General features: G+C 42.3%; 1 protein-coding gene across 2 annotated transcripts in view; it reads right to left on the reverse strand.

Moving 5' to 3' along the window:
* LOC122812587 (elongin-A-like) overlaps window positions 1-21,701 on the reverse strand; it is a 1,667,864-nt gene that overhangs the window by 169,067 nt on the left and 1,477,096 nt on the right. For both annotated transcript variants that reach the window (XM_044084820.1, XM_044084819.1), the window contains exon 11: window positions 10,786-11,045. In XM_044084820.1, the coding sequence (XP_043940755.1) occupies window positions 10,786-11,045 (260 nt within the window). The remainder of the gene's footprint in view (window positions 1-10,785; window positions 11,046-21,701) is intronic.

A 21,701-nucleotide genomic window follows, 5' to 3' on the forward strand; every position in this document is an offset into this window, starting at 1 on the left:
TGCATAGATTTAGCTTTCTCCTCCATCCTTTTGAGAACTTCTTCTGCTTTATTGCCAAACAGGCGCTCTTGGTTTAAGGGTGCATCCAGTAATTTTGCTTTGACATGATCTGGCAAGTTTTGTTCCTTAAGCCAAGCATGCCTTCTAAGAACAGACCCAGTGACAGCAGCCCTACAAGATGGTTCTAAAGCATCAAAACCACACTGCAAAGTATGTTTATCAACTTGGTCAGCAAAATGCATTAATTATTGTAAATCTTTGTGTTCTGCACAGTCAGGAATTTTCTGTTTAATTAGCCCCATAATATGCTGCTGATACTTTAACATATGAAACTGGCAATTTAAAGCCCTAATGGCCAGAGTAGCAGAGGTGTATACTTTCTTACCCCATCTGTCTAAAGCCCTAGAATCCCTATCAGAAGAGGCAGGATTCTTGGCAGTAGTAGCCTTAATGCCTTTTGGTCCTTGGGAAATGGTCTCTGGATCTGCAGTAGGATTCTTGAAAAGGAATTTGTGAGAGTCAGATACTCTATAGTACCAGTCTGGTTTCCTGGGAGCTGGAGGCAAAGTATCCGCGTTAGGCTGGATTCCAAGAAAACGTCATCTACAATCTCCAGAACAGGAGGGACAGCTAGAGGCCTGTGCTGAGGCAGGTTTAAAAATTCAGTCTCTCTTTTTGGACTGAGAGTAGTCCTGGCGTGCCCAGCGGAAATGCTCCCTAAGGGTATGCAGGGTTTCACCAAACAAAAATTTTCTGGAGGGAAGCTGAGGGAATGGAATCCTCTGCATTAGAATCCACATAGGTAGATATGGGTATGTCATGGTAGTCAGAAGGAACAGAGATATCAGATTTCTGATCAGAAGGAAAATCAGTTCTAGGTCTCTTTGAGGAGGAAGGCTCGCTTCCCCTAATTAAGGTAATAATGTCGTCGGCCATTCTAATCATTTCTTTTTGAGGCCTGTGGGCCTGAGAATGCGCTTTGGTCGGCAGTTTCCTAGGTGTAGAGCGAACTTTAGGCCTGAGAAATTCAGTATTTTTGGCTTGAAACAAAGTCGTTGGTTTAATATGAAAACCGGTAGGCCTGAATACACCCTCAGAAGCCGGTGCCTGCGCAGCGGCTCCGGACCCATCCAAGGTAGAGACATCCACAGGTTCCATAGTCAAAGAAGCATCTCGCGGCATACTGGACTCCGAATGGGTCTCAGTAGAGGCCTGCGAATCTGTAGAAGTGGGTATCAGGGGCTGCGAAAGGGCCTCACTGAGTACCGGCGGACTAGCTTAATGTTAGCATCATTGGCAGTTTTGGACCTATGCGGTCTGTCTCTGTCTTTATCCTTACATTTTTCGGAAGACCGGTAGTCAGATGGCTTACCGACGCCATTTCGGAGTACGGAGATCGAGAGCAAAAGTATTTGGCTACAAAAATTGCCTGACGACGGGATAGTTCAGGCGTTGAACAAGGCAGAAAACAGACAGCTGGGGACGTCGTGGTCTGGGCCTAAACAGGTGACACAGTAAGAATGAAAATCTCTATGAGGTATTTTCTTTCCACAGGCAAGACGATTATTAATTTTTTCTGACATTGGTTAGAGCAAGAAAAAAGGATCCCCAACAGGGTACTTATCTTTTAGAAGATTTCAGGTCTGAAACTCGAAAACGAAAATTTCAGGAGTTGGCTAACTGGCACTTGCGAACTGCTGCTTCGGGCACCGCACGGCAAGAAATACTGATGTCATGGTGCTGGCTGCATGCTTTATACCCCTGATGACCTGACGTCATGGTGCCGGCTGCATGCTTTATACCCCGGACGACCTGACGTCATGGAGGAAGCGACAGCATCCGACGCAGAAATCCTAAGACTCTGGTATTCAGGCCGGCTGAGGGCTACCTGTAGGCAGATAACCCAAATGTAATGACTTCAACAGTGAAACACAAAGAACATCTAATGCTTCTAATAACAGCAGCCATGGAAAGGGGTCCTCTGCATTACATTTACAAGTAATAGAGTGCTTCACCAACACAGCAAATATTTCCTAGTAATGCCGGATTACTTGTTTAACATCTTCCCTTAAAACTGAATTATGTGATTCTAGCAGATAACAGCTCTGATCCCACAAAATGGCAGATGCGAACACCATTTTTTGCAAAATCTGTTGAGCCATCTGGTAGCCTGACAATGAAGAGGGAGGGTGTTCATCTGCAACACTGACAGGCCAAATTTGGAAATGGGCTTGGGCTACTAGTAGAGTTGGCCTGGGGAATATGATGGAGCAGCTAATGGCCAGTGCTCCTGCCCTGGGAAAGGGAAAAACCTTGACGCTTTGGTGACCACTGGTTGAGACCAGGACATCTCAGGATTAATACAGAGGTCACTGACTATTGTCCTGATGTTACTGCACTGGTCACCTCCACAATTAGGGTTACTGACTGCTCGCCACAAGAATGATGGCTCCTGGGCTCTGCTCTCAGTGTGCACCATCAGATTCCTGATTACCCAAACCTATTAATAAATACCACTGACATCAACTTCAAGAGGACTCAGGAATCCCACATGGAGAAGGGTGATGACTACAAAATCTGGAAAGGAGCAACTTGGGTGGGGGGGGCTGAGGATGTGTGGAGTCAGGAATATGTCACGGGAAGAAGCTAAAAATTGCCGAGCATTTATTCTAATATTCTCTTCACTAGGCAGGAGTTCCTCAACACCTAACAGTTCTCAATAGTTTTCCTGACTGGCAGAAAGTTATTGCTCCCACTTATAAATCTCATTCATTAAGCTCATTTTCTTTCTAAAAGTAGTGTCTTTTTTAGATAGCTAAAGAAATAATATCCACACCATTAGTATTGCAACTCAAAGAACAGAAGATTTGGTCAGGGTAAACAAAATCCTCCGCTCGTAGATCCAAACATAATGACTCTTCCAAGGAAAGCTTCCTTTTGCCTCTTCAGCTGCTCAGTAACCCCTGAAGTGGAAGAACAGCAGGCTGCATCAAAGAAGGTGTGGTTCTTTGCAGATCACATCATCCTCTGTAAATGTACACCTGAACAAAGCCAGGGCAGGCACCATTGCTGCTAGTTTCTTATCAGGCATCAGCAGGGCAGTAGGCCCAGCAATCATAGGAACATGCCTAAATGTGGGAGAAAGAATACAATCCAATCCAAAAATAACTAACATAATAGGAAAATCCAGAATAGGAGCTGCCATTGAAAGTGGGTATCAGTTATGAAACTAGTGTCTGCCTTTGGCATACTTGCTGAACTTTCTTAATGTCTGGCTCAAAACCAAAGGAACTATTCTTGTCACCTCTGAAGGGTCAGACATGATTTATTTTTATTTTATTTATTTACTGTCATTTGTTAACTGGGTTGGTCCAACTGAGCCAGAGGCCAATTTTCAGTGGAGACCCGAGGAGAAAAGTTCCATATACAAGCAACAATTCTACTAAAAAAAAGAGCTACATTTACAAAGGTATAATATCAAAAAGTTGTACATCAAAAGTAAAAATAAAAATCCACTATTTTAAATAGTTGTGTTCTATCTGCAGACTCAAAGTACAGTATCAGCAAGAAGCTTCATATGTAAAAATATAAACACAGCAAAATGTATGTGTACAGAAATAAAAACATTAGAAAGAAAAATGATTAGAGTAAGATAATAGCGTTAGGAAGAAGGCAATTGGATATCAGGTTAGAGTTTGAAAGGACAGGACCAGGTCCTTTGTAGGTAGTGTTTAAGTTCAAGTTTGAATTGGGCTTTATGGGAGATACGTCTTATAGTAAGCGGAAGGGCATTCCAGGTGTGGGCTACAGGGAATTTATATAGGGACTTTCCAACATTTTTTGTTGGTTTGTTAATGTCCAGAAGATGTTTGTCAGATGTACGTATCTGACGTCGGGGGTTATAGAGAGATACAATATTAGAGATGAAGGGGCAAGAAGTGGGGTTATGGAGAACTGTGTGTGTAATATGCAGTTGTGGAAGTTGTTGTTTAGGGAATTCAGGCTATTGTAAAGACTTAAGAATGAGGCAGTGGTGGGATTTATATGAAGACTGGAGGCAAATGTAGCTATTTTGTTGTATGCTTGTTCTAATTTGGAGAAGAGAGATGACTGAAGGTTAGTAAGGTTTGGTGCTGCATATAGAAGACAGGGTAATAGAAGAGACTGGGCAAGGGAGGGTTTGGTGGAGGGGAGAGTAACTTATGACTGGTACAGAAGACCCAAGTTTTTGGTGTTTTATATCAAATTTTAGTTCACTGTCGATAGTGACACCAAGTAATTTAGTATGGGGTTCAGGTCTGATGATTGTATTGTTAAGGGAAGTAATGGAGAAAAAGGATTTATGTTGTGGCAGCGTTTTAGGAAGGAAAAGTAACAGTTTTTAGGATTTCATATTAGTTGATTATCAGTGAGCCAGGCTTCGATGGAGGTGAAAGTGTCTTGGGTAAGAGCGTGGAATTTTGGGATGCTATGGGCAGTGGTAATAAGGGTTGAGTTGAGGCTCCAACCTTGGCATCAATCAGACAAAGGATGAAGAGACCCAAGGCTCTCTATGACCACAGCCCTTAGGTCTGAGTGAGACTATTTGAGGACGCCATGGCCATTCAGTCTCAAAAACCTAAACATTCTCCCACAAAGATCTTTCTTGGCATCTGTTTACAGTAAAAGTGCCTTCATGGAGACTTCTTGAACTGCTGGCTGCTAAGGACAGCAGGCATCCCTTGTCTTAGGGCTAAAAATGTCATATGCTATACAAAAGCTCTAGAATTTTCACTTGTCTTAAGAACCACCTTTTTCTTAAAGGTTTTACAATAACAGTGCAATTTTCAACAAAAGAAAATAATACAAGAAATATTTGTTTGGTAGAATCCATTTCCACATATGTTAGTGTTTCTGAGAATGCCATTAGACAGTCCACCCCCCCCCCAAAAAAAAAAAGCCTGCAAAAGATTTTGCCAGTAGGAGACCAATGAACTTGAATGAACAGATGACTGTTCACTCTTGCAGTAAAAAAAATGTACAACTCTACGAATATACTCATTGCAACAGCAGATTTCCAAATTGTAGGATCCCTGATGCTGTAGTATTCACTGCCCGTGGGAAACAACTGCAAGTGAATGTTCATCTGATCTGACACGCAGAGCTTTCCGCTGTCACCATAGCAGGGTTCAAATCCTTCCCTTGCCCAAATATCAGTCTAATGTATGGCTAAAAGGGAGTAGTAGTATTTTTATTTATTTATTTATTTTGGGCAGGTAGGTTAACTAATGTGTGTTTAAGAAGGAGACATGATATGCACTTGTGGCTCTCAGCCTAATTAGCTAGGAGCCACCTAATAAGTTCACCTCTAACTTTGGTTAAATAAGAAATGGTAAAAACTCTGAAGGTTTGATGAGAGGCTAGAAAGGACTCCCTGACTAAAGTACTGCTACTGTCTTCTTCCTTGTAGTAAATGGTTAAGTATGGGAGAAAATGGAGTAAGAGAAAGATACATAAATGGGACTAGGTCCCCTTCTTCTAAAGCAAGGGGAAGATAAAATAATCAGTTATGTTTTCCTTTCCTTCTCTGCCTCCAGGCCAGAAACGTGGCTACTTTTGGAGGAGGGGAACTTAAACTGCAGTTTATGATCCTTCTGCATGAACATCTACTGTTATGATGAATATACTCACACTTCAAAGCTCATGACAAGGATCACTGCTGCAGCAGTAGTCATTATCCATGGGAAGAGTACTAATGCAGTTTTCCTACCCTTCATGTAGAAGTGGTAGTGACCACAACAAATCCCGCAAAACTGCAAACTTGAAGCCTGTGCTGCTCTTAGTTTGAATGTCCAGCTTGTAATGTTTGAAAAAGTATGGATGGTGATCCAAGCTGCTGCCGTATGCATGCTCTTGGCAAAAACACTCCTAACAGTTAATGTGATGGCAAAGTTAGATCATTCCTATCCCTGTGTTTGCATAATACTTGCAGCAAAATACAATGCAATCAGACATTCTGACAGAGTTTGACTGGATAAGCCCTACCCCACTTGCCTGTAACAAAGGCTATAACAAGACTGCACACTGACCGTAGCCCTTTGCACTTGATATGCAATACCTCAACTGCCCATTCACATTTACCAAGTGCAATGTACTCTCTCCTCTCTTCTGGAGAATGACTAGAGTAACAGTAGTTTTATGACTTGCATGAATACCAAATTTTGATACAGCCTTAGACACTGAATGAGAACTTAGTTCTAAGGCTTACCCCCTATCCTTATAAAGCAAAAGGTAAGGTTCTCTACACTCAAAGGCATATGCAAGTTTTGTTATCCTTCAGGCAGCTGTAACAACCATCAAGAAAGTCTTTCAGATTAACTTAAGGGCCACTGCAGTTATGGGTTTAAGAGGGGTGAAGGTTAGCTTTTCCACCTTGAAGCTGAGACTCATGGAAGGCGGTTCTGGCTTTCTTTGGAGTTTTGAGTTGCAAGACCCCTTTCAAGAATTCCTTGACTGTGGCGTGAGCTGACAAATGGGAGCCCAAATGGAGAACAAATGTAATTATAAGATGCACCTTAACAGTACTTAAGATACACCTGGACAGTTTTGCTAGATACTGCAAGACTTATGGCTCATTAGTGTCTGAGTGGAACTCTGGGAGATACAACAAGCAGAGAAACTATCCGTTTAGCCAAGGATAATTTTGTGGTGCTTGCTTCCAGGCCTCCTACACAATGTCATTCATCATGGTTGCATTACACTCCGACAAGTTATTCTTCCAGTGAGTTTAGGTCTGATGGGCTCTATGCAGCTAACAGAAGAAATCCTTGCTGGGACAGCACAGTGGACATGAAAGGAAGCACCTTGCTTATGTACCAAATAACAAACCACTGTGATGTCTTCTTTTACCACCTTTAATATGTCTGAATGCAACACTGCTTCAACTTGTAGGGTCAGAATTAAGGTAATCATCTGTTTTGTGGTGTCTCTTTTCATCATGGACAAGTTTCATACTCCCTGCACTTTCAAGTGGGTAGTACTAGTCTCCACCCAGCCCAAGTCCACATCATCTCTGGGCATGGCTTGTATATTCTCTAGGATCACAAACAGCAGCCTCAGGATAGTTAACATCTTCTCGGAAGTCAATGCTAATACTTTTTCATGGGGGTTCTGCTACTTTTCATAGACTTCTGAGCTACCAACTGTAGCTTTCTCATGTGGAGCCAGGGGGTGTCACTGGGAAAGACACTGACATGTAGCATAGATTCTTTAGGAACACGCGTGTTGTCACGCATGTCCTCTTGACTACAGCATAAAATAATAATTTCACCTGAATGGTCTTGTCCCTCATCAGGAAAAGTTTGAATATCTTTACATTCAGAGTGGTCTCTAGGAAGATGTAAGGTCTTGGTGTTAGGCTTCTTAGTAGATTCAAGGAGAAACAGATGCAGGTCAAGCAAAGAAAACAGTACTGCAAGGTCCCTTCCATGCTCTACTCGGACTATGTCTGGATCAAGTACTCATCCAGATATAAGGGTAGATATTCATCACCCTGGTCCTGATAAATTAATATGTGGGCCAAACATTTGCTGAGCATTCTGGGAGCAGTGGAATTATCAAATGGTAAGGAGATCTGAAAATATTACTGCCCTGCCTGCCTCAAATCACCGAAACTGTGTGCGCTTGTTATGGACAGGAATATGGAATATGGCATTTTTCATACGAGGGTGAACACTGCTGCATTTGCTATGAACATGAGGAGGAGTGTCTGTAAGATAAGCATCTAGAATTTGATAAACTTTAAATATTTGTTCTGCCTGAATAGGTCTCGAATGGATATTCAGCGGTGATTATTCTCTAGGGCTAGAAAAACTCTTAAATTAACTCTTTCCTTATTCCCTTTAGGTTACCAACTCTAGCACTGCACTGCAAGAGCCAGTCAAGGCTGGATGAATTCATTATTTGTTCTGAAAGGAAGAGAGGTATTCCTAAGAAGTAAGGAAACGTTCTGAAATATACTCAGTGTCCCAAAAATAACCTCCATTACCAATATGTCCAAAGTCATTCTGAAACTGTTTAAAGCAGGATAGTCTGTTTCCTAGGATGTGGGGAAAATACAGAAAAGGGTTAAGAGAGGACAAGGGGATTAGACTTTAGTCCTAGCCATACCTATCCTGAGCAAGGTAGTACATGCCTTCCCCTTCTCCTATCTTACTGCCAAGCCCTCACCTCTACCACTTCTCCAGGCTTATTCATTTTTCAAATGCCTCCTTTTAAAATCTAAACTGGTTCACTCCAGACTATTTCTTATTTAAAGAAAAAAGCTGCTTAACTGATTTAATGTATTCCACTTTTCTTATAGTTTCTTAAAAAAATCTTGGAAAGTGGAGAGTAAACTGCAAAACTTTATTAAAAGGTCATTTAACAGCATCCTGCAAATCATTATTAAAAGGTCATTTAATAACATCCCTATAAGTCAACACTGGCAGCACCATACCCTCATTTAATACCATACTCCTCTACCTTAAAAGCTGTTTAGATCAGACTACATGTCTGAAAATGATTTCACATGCCACATCTTTTACTTGTTTAAAGATAATCCACCAATAGTTAAACATGTGCCATTTGTCAGTTTTGTGCTCCTAGGACCACTGCACATGATGTACATATTTTATTTCGAAAAATGGTCCCATAGTTTGTTCATCATGACGGATGGAGCTAAATCCTGAAGACGGCTCACAACCCATAGCAGCATAAAAAGGTACCACAACCAGGTCCACCAAGTGGGTTTCTGAATAGATACCTTCAAAATTCTTGCATGATGTAAAACTCTTTGTTTTTCAGGGGATGGAGGGTGGGAGCATAGCTCAATGAATACATTCTTAAAGACACCCTTGTAAGCTTTGAATACAGAGGATAAAATGATGGTCCAGGCTGTTTAATATCACAGGTGTAAAAAGTACAATGAAACTCTGAAACCTCCCTCTCAGATCCCCAATTGAAATGCTTCCTCAAAGATTGAGGGCCTCCCCCAAGAAGACATCCTCTGGGGAGCCTGGCAAGATAGTTTCAGTCTTCTGAGTCACACCCTAAATGTACGGAGACTTGCAGAAAATATATCACAGCATCCTCATTCAAGTCTGAGGAATCTGGCAGTGGGACCCCTCTCTTTCTTCAAGTCAGAGAGTTACTCCAGACACTATTAGTCAGGTCACATGAATGCTAACTTTGTACTATGCACACACGCATTTCTTAGTGAATCATTCACAAGACAAAGTGATAGAAGCTGGGTAGTTGCTGGTAAAGCAGGCATCTAGTCTTTCAGTCTCTCTCTCTCTTTGTAGCTTCAGACCAGGAGACTCTCACACACGGGCAAGTATCTTCTTGAAAACGGAGGCAAAGGTTGGAGCCTCTGAGATCAAGAATGGTTAGTATATCTTGCTGGGAGAACTGTTCTTGTGGTGCAGCCAAAATCTGCACAGGACAAACCTTTATCTCAGATGCCTGGGAAATGGCATTTTGCCTTAATGTCTCAACAATATCTAAACAGGCATGGCTGGATAGGAGGAACACAGTCCCGCTGTTTGCATATGGAAGGGCTAAGACATACAATGCTATAGTTTCCACAAAAGACACCTTCAAGCCTTGATAGAAATGGCATGGCCACTAAGGCATCTCATTATCCACTTGCTGGTTTCTTAATTTTTTTGGCTTTTACAATTTTCTTGCCTGTACTTTTTCAGGTATGGATTAACATTTTTTTTCTGCTAGACTAGTAGATGCCCCTCATGCCAGCACAAAGGTTTTTGCATTCAAGAAAGGTTCAGAAAACATAAGCAAAATGAAAAAGTATCCTTTTATTAAGTCTTGCACAGTGTGCACAGACATGGACTTGGCAGTTGTCTTCCATACAAAACAGGTACTGAAAATCAGATAATGGTCCTTAGGTGAAAGCAGTCTTTGGTAGGCATGATTGCCAATTATGTTTTCCACTGATGTCATGGACCTTAGAGAAATCTGCTACAATAACATTATTATTATTATTATTATTATTATTATTATTAATAGCAATCACAATATAACGGCAACAAAGCTAGTTGAACGCCAAGTAAGAGAAGTCAATAAATGTTAAATACCCATTTTGATATCATTCCCTTGAAAAATGCTACAGATGTACTAATGGCCAACTACTCTGTAAGACAAAAGAACTGAGGAAGATGTCATTGGTTTCTCTCCTTTTTAGCTATCCATCTGTGTAACTTCATAAGCAGACAAGAGTTCAGCCACTGATCACAGAACATCCAAACGTTCTGGAAGTTAGGCTGGAAGAGTGGACATCCACTTGGAATGAAATCTGCATGGATAATAAATACTAATGAAGCAGTGATATTTGTGATAAACCCCTGAAAATGGTGTTTCTATTACAGAAGAGTTTCCAGTTGCTGTCTGACATGGAAGGCAACCCCGCTCCTAGACTGGGGGACAGCCAGCTGTTCCTAAAATTCTGCCCAGAAGGCTAATGTCATATGGTAATTAAGCCTCACTTGTTATAGACACACTGCAGCTATGATCATTAAGATAAACTTCTGTAATGCTTCTTAAAATGCATCAGTGGACCTAAGGTCATAAGAAATGTGTTGCACTAAATGGATTCACCGAAGCAATAAGGTTAACGATGACATTTTTAAAACACCTTAAAACACATCAGTGAACTTAAAAACCCTAAGAAATGTAGTATGTTAGTCTGGCTTAGATTAAAATATCATCTTACGCCAGAATCATGCTGTAAGTTTGTCAGACACATACTTTTTACAGCTGGTTTCCGTAAGTCCTGACCAGCTGGTGAAGCTATGTTTGCAGATGAGCTGGAGTAGCCACCACTTGTGCTGGGGCCATCATACGAACTACTGTCTATGTCATAGCTGGAACTGCTAGTGCTGGTGATGCTGCTGTTGTGGCTGCTGCTGTGACTGGTCAAATGGCTGCTATCAACACTGCTGCTGATTCCATGGCTGGTACTGGAGCTGCTGCTGCTACTGGTTCCTGTGCTGAAAAAAGGCTTTACCCTAAAGTGGAAACAATAACTGTGAGTGAGACAGGGATAAAGCAAAGTCCAGCAAAACTAATGAAAAATGTCAGGAAATACTCATTTAAGTTGACTCTAGAAGGAGAATGTCTACACATCTGTTTATCTCTACATAGCAGAGTGGAGACTAACATGCTAATACCACATATTCATGATTATTCTCTCATTTTCTGACTACCCACTTTGTCCATTTTAAGGTCGGATAGGAGAGCCAGAGGCTGACTTGTCACTTATTGGGCAAAAAGCAGAGAAATTAAAGAACATAACTTAGTCATTAAGTCAATGAAATATGAAAGGACAGCCCTTTAAAGAACTGGATTCTATTCCAATACCCTCCTTACTGTGCAACAGCAAGCAAGTCATTTATTCATCTAGTGACTAAGTGTACTTACCTGTGCTTCAAGGATCTTACCCCATTACTCAAAACAACCCTACACTGCAAAGGCTAACAAAATGCACAAATTTTTAGAACACTACAAATTAAACATAATATGAGAGGCAATAAGATACATTTACTAACTTCAGCCCCTTTCACACAGGAAAACAAATGAGCATAGTAAGTGGGATGCAGAATCTTAATTTGTTACCTAATTTTATATTTCTGCCTCAGTAAAATAAACCATCCATCATATACTACTTCCAAAAAAGATAATGGAGATAATAAAATACTTACATTATGAGTGGTCAATACATTGAAATTTCTTCCTGGGGATTACAATTACAGGATCAGCCTTCTTATTTCTGTATCTGGCTACATTACCTCATTATTAAAGGAAGACACACTAATTACACCCAGCTACCTAAGCTGCATCCCCAAATCTCAGGTTAATGGGTACAAAGTACAGTGGTGTAACATTTCACTATAACAGTACATGTCCAACTGCCGAGGATAGCCAAACGACTTACCAGCATACCAAAGTCTACACCTCCCAGGTATTGGACGTCAGATGTATGTTCTACATGCAAAGCATAAGGTTTTGGACCTCAACTGTCTGTCTCTGTCTTTTTCTTTGCGTTTTTTAGGTATTCCGGTAGTCGGATTGCTAACCGATGACATTTCTGGATAGTTAAATCTTCAGCCAAAATATTTTGATGCAAAAATATATCAACGCTTAATAGTGCGTTGATTAAATTTAGCACAAAACCGACAGCAAGGCACGTTGTGGTCAGGGCCTAGGCAAGGAATATAATACAAATGAAAATCCTTATGAGGTATTTGCTTCCCATAAGTAATACAATTATTAATTTTTACTGACATCGGCAAGGAGCAAGAAAAAGTTTCCCCAGCGGGGTACTTAGCTTTAGGTTGAAGACTTTGGTTCTGAAACTAGAAAACGAAAATTTCAGGAGTCGGCCGACTGGCACTTGCGAACTGCTTCTGCTTCAGGCACCACGCGGCAAGAAAGACTGAAGAAAATGGCGTCAGCTGCATGTTTTATACTCCTGACGAACTGACGTCATGGAAGAAGGGACAGCAAACGAGACAGGACCCAAGACTTTGTTAATCAGGCCGACTGAGGGCAACCTGCCAGCAGATTACCCAAATGTAATGACTGCAGCAGTGAAACACGAAGAACATCTTGAATATCACAAATGTGCCAGATGCCTCACAGAAAAGAACAGGTTCATAGGTAGTTACTAGGGATGCAGTCCAAGACAATATTAAGAAGCCTAGGTCAAATTCCCAATTGCCCCAAACCACTGTTTGGTTAATCAAATTGTTCAAGATCTCCTAGTAGGCAAATGAAGGCTTAATTAATCAAATCTTGCACTACTGGAAGTAGCTTATTAACAGTTCATAGTCTTAATCCTCTGGGCTAATTACTGGACTTAAACTGCAATAACCAATTATAATAAAGGTTTTCTTTGTAACTGATGCTAACACTTCTTTAGATCCCAACATGGGATTTGCAGATATGGAGCAATTTTTGCACAAAACCCTGCCAGCTATCCCATAAATACAAAACAACTGCATACAACAGACAGCATTTGCATAGTTGGAAAGAGAAAGTGAAAAAAAACTCTGAAGTCATTTCAAGTATACAGGGAGAGGATGGAAGACAAACAGAAGGAAATCCAGAGGGCAACTAAAATAAATCAAGGGACACACTTCTGAAAGGCACTTCCATCTGCAGATGAGCAAAACAGAACAAGATGTGAAATTGTAATAAGAAACTGTCAATTTGGGACTGTTTCAAACGGCAATAAATGCAATCCTGAAATGGGTTAAAAAAGCATACGTGTTTCTGCTGTAACAAAATCATATGCAACTACATTTCTCTATTAATGATCGATTTTGAGGACTTACTGGCAGTTAAATATTTCTGATAAAAAACAGGATAAAATTTCAATGGTGCATGCTTCTCCATACTTATCCATGTTAGTTTACAGTATTCTCCTCCATTCAGACATTGACTGGCAGAAGGGGTTACGTCTTAGCAGCAGAAAAATAATACTGACTGCTCGGGGTAGGTGCTTCCCTTATGATGTCCTACGGGTACTCATCTCTTGATATTTCTAAAGTAAAAATAGAAGGAAGTCTTCGTGGGCAGAAATTAATCATAAGGATGCTCCAGACACACTCAATGGTGCTTTACTAAATAGGAGCAGATGACAGTAATTCAAAATTAAAAACGAAGTCAGAGAGCAGGAAGGGGAAAAGTGGCACTTGTATGAAGTATAATGTCCAAAATAATTAATGCAAATCACTGGTGCCTACATAACGTTTGTAAGTGTGTTTGGGGGGGGGGGGGCATAATGGGATTAAACATGGTTCAGTGCCAGAGAAACTGGTGACATAATACAGCAAATGCGCACAGTACCACAATGGAAGATTGCACTACTGTATACAGATTTAGTTGTATAAGTATCATCCTGTTTTTACTGTTTTCTCAAACAATATATGTTTTATAAATATGTTTAAAGTGACTCTTGGTGCAGAGAAACAGTAAGAACAAAATAAATGGCAATGCTCAGATATGCTCTGAGCTACAACAGAATGGCATTAAATGTACTGATCCCAAGGATACTGCCAATATCCTGGCAGATCGATTTAGTGCCAACTTCATCCCTCTCTCACTCCTAATAGCCCATCTCAATACCAGAAGATTGCCAAATTCCAGTAATCACAACCATACAGGTAGAAACCGCACTTTCCAAAGCTAAGAATACAGCATCCATAGGACCAGATGACATACCGGGCTGTGTACTACATTAACTACAAAATGAACTGGCACCTCACCTAAGTGTCATGTTTAATCGTAGCATCACCTCAGGCTTCGTGCACACTGAGTGACGCACAGCTACAGTTATACCACTCCACAAGGGGGATCAACCTTGGATCCCGGGAACTATCATCTCATCAGTCTGATGAGCCTGATCTGCAAGGGCATGGAACGCATTATCATGGAACTTATAAACAAGGACATTGGCAACCTTCAAACACTGGACCCCACCCAGTTTGGGTTCGTGAAGGGCCAACCTTGTCTCCTGAACTCGACTGACTTCTTCGAATCAGTCTCCAGAGCTGTGGACGAGGGTAATGTGGCTCACACAGCCTATATGGACCTCGCCAAGGCCTTCAACACCATCCCCCACTCTGGAATCATAGATAAACTTACAAAGCTGGGCATAAATCCCTACGTCACTCGATGGGTTGCCAACTGGCTTACTGACAGAACCCAGACTGTAAAACTAGCAGACTCCATACCCAGCTCCAGACAAGTGGAGTACCTCAGGGTTCTGTCCTGGGACCGCTCTTGTTTGGCATCTACTTCGCTGAAGTACAGGCCAACACTAAGGGATTCTGGCTAACAAAGCTCGCATATTACTGCAAACTGGGAGCCATTACTGAATCCCCAAATGATGTGCATATTCTACAAAAGGGCCTTACAGAAACAGATGCTTGATCCCAGAGCCATGGGCTCAAGCTTAATTCCAAGAAATGTATAGTTATCCCCTTTGGGAAAAGCCATGTACCCATGAATTACCACATAGGTGGCAGTACACTAAACACTGAAAGTGTGATGAGAGACTTAGGGACACATGTGGACAGTGAGCTCACCTTTGATAAACACATCGCCACAACAGTCAAGCAATCCTTCTATATGGCACACCTCCTCACTAAGGGCTTTTCATCCAGAAAAAAAGGAGGTCATTGTCCCACTGTACTCATCCCTCATTAGACCCATTATAGAGTACAACACCCCGTTTGGTATGTACCTCACAAGACATCTGCAACAGCTGGAAAGGCCGCAGAAATACCTCACTAAAAGAATCACAGGCCTAAAGCAGATGCCCTATGCTGACCGTCTAAAAAAACTCCAGCTATACTCTGTGGCATATCGTCTAGTCAGAGGCGATCTCTGCTTACCATACAAGGCCATGTCAAACCCTGAGCAGTTGGAGATGCTCCATTTAAAGAAATCCCAATCCATCAGAGCCACACGCTCCAGGGATCTAAACCTTGTCATCACAATGAGCAAAGCATGCTGGAGGGATAGGTTCCTGACCCAGAGACTCCCCTCATACTCTGGAACAGACTGCCCATACATGTCAAGCACAGCGCCTCCTTAGCACTCTTTAAAAGGAACCTTGATGATTGGATGGGAGATACAAAATTCATCCCGGGGATCACATCAGTCGCCCTGCTAGACAGGGGTCCTGGGAAGTAAATATTGTGGGAAGAAATATCCAGGGAATTGTTATGGCTAGGCTTGTATAGGCCCTAGGGCCGACAGCCTAGTACCAACCTATGAACCTATGAACCTATGAGATGAAGTACATGGTTAGGGGCAGGGCTGTTAGACTCAGATACAGGATGTTTCAATAGCGCTTAACATTATTCAAGAGGATAATGAAAATGCTTGGGATACTAACATGGAATAAGAATGGGGTCACAAACTAAGACAAAGTAAATAAGGTGTTAACTTGCATAACAATAATCCACACCTAGTAATGTTGCAGGAAACTCAATTAACCATACACGCGCATGACCAAATTATAAAAAGAGGCTTTCAAGAGGAATTTTTGGCACTGTGGTTAGAAGCCAGAATGAGAGGATAGTTAACAATAATACAGAAGAAAGCCCCCTTAGTAATTGAGGAGAAAATTAAAGACCTTCCAGGGAGATATACACTACTGGAAAGGTAATGAATGGTTAAAAAGATCACTTGTTCAGAACTTGTAAGCACTAAATAAGCTAATTACTATAGCACTCAATCTTCCTCATTACCTAGAGAAAAACAGTTTCTGGACTTACTTTTCTCACTTGCTTAGAGAAAAACAGCTCTTGTACTCACTTTCCTCACTTATCTAGAGGGGAATAATTTTTTATTCGGGTATGTCTAACGGTCAGCTCCCAGTGTTTTCTCCTGTCTATCTGATGAATCTGGGCATCTTGAGGCAATGTAGAAATTGCCTCATGTACACAGACAACCCTCTCCTCCTACCACCCAACACTACAACCTGTGAGATGCACTTACCTAGCCAAACTGGAGGTAAAGCTCTCTCCAACTAAGACTGAACTTGACAGTCATGAGGAGAAGGTAAACATTTGCACCACACCACACTCATCACATAGTCTCACTAAATCTACACCACCAAAATCCACACATAGTAACACAAAAACATTTGCAGAGGCTCCCAATAATAATCTAATCAACAGAGACCTCCAAAGCAGAAACACAAGCAACCTCCATCCCCCAACACAACCCAAATGGCACACAGCCCACAGACTCAGCATGCCACTCAACCACAGCCAATAAGGCAAAACAACATACCCAACACACTAGTCATAGGTGACTCTATAGTCAGGCACACTGATATCCTACTCACCAGGCTAAACAAGGTTACTGTCAGCTGCCTGTCGGGTGCCAGGATCCACCACATAACCCACACACTCAGGTCACTCCACAACAAATACAAATATGACTCTGTCATTGTCCATGTTGGTGTGAATGACCTGAGACGTACCTCCCTGGACTACATGAAAAGAGACATGGAAGAGCTCTCCGATCTTGTAGACCAGGCAGGTATGACCCTAGCCCTGAGTAGCATTCTGCCATCGGCCACAAGGACAAAATGATTGACTTCAACAATTGGCTAAGCTTCTGGTGTCATTCTAAGGGGATCCAGTATCTGTCTGCTTTGGATGACATGGTCGACAGACCATGATGCTTTGCCACAGATGGCCTGCACCTGTCGCCCCTGGGATTCCAGATACTGGCTAAGGCTCTTGCTGCCCGAATAGTGCCTTTGTTAGGCAAGGTTCAAATAACAAATTCACCACCATAACACGAACAGGCAAGCAAAGCTGAGGGTAATGCTACTCAATGCTAGAAGTCTAAATCTCAAAATGCACTCACTCGAGGTACTCCTTAAAATGGAGAACATCGATATCTGTGCAGCGACTGAAACTTGGTTCAAGGCTCCAGAGAGCACCCCTGCACTAGCAGGCTATAACTCATACCACACTTTTCGGCCTTGTAACCTGGACCGAAACACCAAAAGCGGAGGTGTGTCCATATTCATTAAGGATATCCACAACTCCAGGCTAGTTGCTCAGCATAATGAATCTGAGGTTATCCAAGTGCAACGAACTCTGGGCAAAACTGCAATCCAAATTGTAGCTTGCTGCAGATCCCCCACCATGCCCCAGGATTCCCACTCTTCTTTTCTTGATGTACTTGAAAATATTAGGGTTCAACCAAACACCCTAATAATGAGCGACTTCAACTACCCCACAATTAACTGGGAAAACTACTCGTGTACCAACTCCTTAGCTCAACACTTTCTGGAATTCATAAACTCCAATGCCCTGGATCAACTTATCCACACCCCCACCAGGGGCAACAATATCCTAGACCTAGTCATTACCAACATGAGTGACCGGGTGTTCCACATCTGAAGTCAACTCCTCGTTGGTCCGATCCGACCATAAGCTAATCACCCTTGATATCCACATCTCGTCCCCACCCCCCATTAATGAAACCACAGTAAAAAATTTCTCCAAAGCCAACTTCATGCTTAAGACAGAAGTGGTGAACTTCATGACATCCATGCAGATGGACAATGCAGTTACAACTGCTGAACCCTACACAAATGCACTCCATAAGCACTTACATGAGTGCATGGATCGTGCTATCCCAAACAGAACCAAGACGCTATCCTCCAAAAAAAGGAAGCCAATCTGGTGGTCCTCTGCCATAAACAAACTGTACAACAGAAGGAAGAAACTGTTGCAAAAGAGAGTAAAATCCCATGAGTGGAGGAGCTCCCTGGTCAGCCTCAGTAAGAAGCTGAGATCCCTTATAAGATCCTCCAAAGCTAGCTACGAAAACAAAATCGACACTAATTCCAAGGACAACCACAAAGCATTCTATAGCTATGTCAAAAATCTCAATGGCAACACCCAGATCTGCTCTGAGTTACAGAACAAAGGCAAGAAAATTACAGAACCAACTGATATTGCCAACATCCTGGCAAGTAGGTTCAGTGCTAACTTTAGCCCCCTCTAACCCCCTAAAGGGCCCATATCTATTCAGGAAGAATGCAGTGTCCCTGTAATCACAACTATGCAGGTAAAAGCTGCACTCTCTAAAGCCAAAAACACAGCATCCATGGGACCGGACAACATCCCAGGCTGCATTTTACACGAACTTCAGAACGAACTGGCTCCCCACTTAAGCACCATGTTCAATAATAGCCTCGCATCAGGCTTTGTGCCCACTGAATGGCGCACAGCAACAGTTATCCCACTCCACAAAGGGGGAGCCACCACTGATCCCGGGAACTATCGACCTATTAGCCTGAAGAGCTTGGTCTGCAAGGCCATGGAAAGGATCATCATGGAACTCATAAACAAAGACATTGGTAACCTCCAAACTCTGGATTCCACCCAGTTCAGGTTTGTGAAAGGCAGATTATGCCTCCTGAACCTGATCGACTTCTTTGAGGCAGTCACGAAAGCCGTAGATGAGGGTAAGGTGGTTCACACAGCCTATCTTGACCTTGCCAAGGCTTTCAACACCATCCACCATTCTGGAATTATAGCTAAACTCACTAAACTAGGTATAAATCCCTACGTCACAAGATGGGTTGCTAACTGGCTCACTGACAGAACCCACACTGTAAAAGTTGCAGACTCCAAATCTGATCTCAAAGCAGTGACAAGTGGAGTACCACAGGGTTCCGTCCTGGGACCTCTCCTGTTTGGTATCTACTTCTCTGAAGTACCGGCTAACATAGAAGGACTCTGGCTAATGAAGTTCGCAGATGACTGCAAACTAGGAGCCATAGTCAAGTCCCAAAATTATGTGGGCATCTTATAGAAGGGCCTCGCTGAGACAGATGCCTGGTGTCAGAACCATGGCTTCAAGCTCAATGCCAAAAAGTGCAGTGTCATCCCCTTTGGTAAAAACTCTGTACCCATGAACTGCCACATAGGCAGCAATCTACTTAACACCGAATGCATAAGAGACCTTGGGACCCAGGGGTACAGTAGTCTCTCCTTTGATAGTCACATCGCCTCAGTAGTCAGGAAGTCCTTTCTACATGGCACACCTCATCATAAAAGGGTTCTCATCCAGGAAAAAAGTGGTCATTGTTCCCCTCTACTCGACACTCATTAGACCCATTATAGAGTACAACGCCCCTTTTGGAATGTACCTCACAAGACATCTGCAGCGGCACGAAAGACCACAGAAGTACCTCACAAAGAGTACTACTGGCCTCAAACAAATGCCCTACACTGACCGCCTCAAAAAACTCCAGCTTTACTCAGAAGCATTTCGCCTACTCCGAGGTGATCTCCGCCTAACATATAAAGCTATGTCAAACCCAGAGCTGTTGGACATGCTACACCTAAAGAAATCCCAATCCCATCAAGCTACATGCTCTAGGGACCTAAACCTTGTCACCACAATAAACAGGATATGCTGGAGGGACAGATTCCTGTCCTAGAGACTTCCAATACTCTGGAACAGGTTACCCATCTATGTCAAGCAAAGTTCTTTATTAGCACTCTTCAAGAAAAATCTTGATCAGTGGATGGGAAATAGGAAATGCACCCCGGAGATCACTTCAGTGTCCCTTCTCGACAATGGCACAGGAAAATAACTTTCTTGGGTGGCATAAACCGGGGAACCTTGTTGGCTAGGCTTACATAGGCCCTTGGGCGGATAGCCTAGTACCTACCTATGAACAACAGCCTATACACACATGCCTAAAAGATAATGGAGAGATGGAAAATCCTAAGCACGGTGATAAGTTTCTATCAAAACGTTTTATGAATAGCAGAGGACTGGAACATAGTAACCCCTAACAGAAACATGACTGGAAGCCCAAGGAAGGTAAGAATATTAATTTATGAGCCATTATATGAAATAACTGACCAACAGAATGTGGTCACTACAGGTTCATAGGTGTTTACTCGGCTAACTACCACAAGGGGCTTTTTAAGCCTAGCCATGCATCCCAAAACTCTGACAAGTTCTTATACCTGTGATAAGTGTAAGCAGGGACTTCGGAGATGAAACATTTACAAGCTAGGGTCTGGGAAGATTAACTCTTTACAGGTTGCCTGTGTTCATTACAGAGACAAGTGCCAAACCAGGGATGAATTTCCAGTTCCCCATCCAATTGTCCAGGTTGCACCTGAATTGGGTTAGGGAGGAACTCTGCTCCACATAGATGGGGAGCCTGTTCCATAGATGGGGTAATCTCTGGGATACATACCTGTCTCCAGCAGGTCCTATTTGTATCACAGGCAAGGTTTAATTCTTTAGAAAGGGTAATTCTAGTCTGTTTGCTTTGTGGATATACAGGAGGTCCATCAGAGGGGGTCTGACAATGCCCTGTTTGTCAGGCATAGATCTACCCTCAAAAGCTTGCAGAAGACAGAATACAGAGATAGAGCCTTGAGGTGGTCTACATAGGACATTTTACTTAAGCCCTGTATATTTTTAGTAAGGAACCTTTGTGGATGTTCTAATTATTGGATATGCCTGGTTTGGTACATACCAAAGGGGACATTGTACTCAATGATAGGTCTGATGAATGCCGAATATAGTTTAACAATGACTTCCTTGGACTTGGATGCCATACCTTTGTTTGTAAGTTGTGCAATACAGAAGGATTTCCTCACTTTTACTACTGGTCAAAGGCTCGCTTACTATCTATGTGCATCTTTAACTCCCTGACTACTGTGTTAACTCTAAGGGGATTGTTGTCAATATGATAATTACCAGGGGTGGATGATTTCCAGAAGGATACTATTAGGCATTTCTTGGCATTTAGTTTTAGTCCATGGCTCTGACACCAGTTGTTTGTATCAGCCCCTCCTGGAGAACACTTGTGTCAGTGTGGGATTCAATGACGGCCCCTAATTTGCAATCATCTGCAAATTTAGTCATCCAAAGACCACTGACATTGGCCTTGACTTCAAAGAAGTAAATGCCAAAAAGAAGCGGTCCAAGGACTGATCCACAAGGGACTCACTTGTGATTGGCCTCTTTGCAGAGGTGGACTCCCTAATTCTAATTTCATGGGTCCTGTCTCTGTGGGAGTTAGCTATCCACTGGGTGACATACGAGTGTGTACCTAACCTTTTGAGTTTGTAAACAATGGTCAAGTGGGG

This window comes from Protopterus annectens, chromosome 1.part1, assembly GCF_019279795.1.
Source record: "Protopterus annectens isolate FY-2018-M chromosome 1.part1, PAN1.0, whole genome shotgun sequence".
NCBI classification, from domain to species: domain Eukaryota; kingdom Metazoa; phylum Chordata; order Ceratodontiformes; family Protopteridae; genus Protopterus; species Protopterus annectens.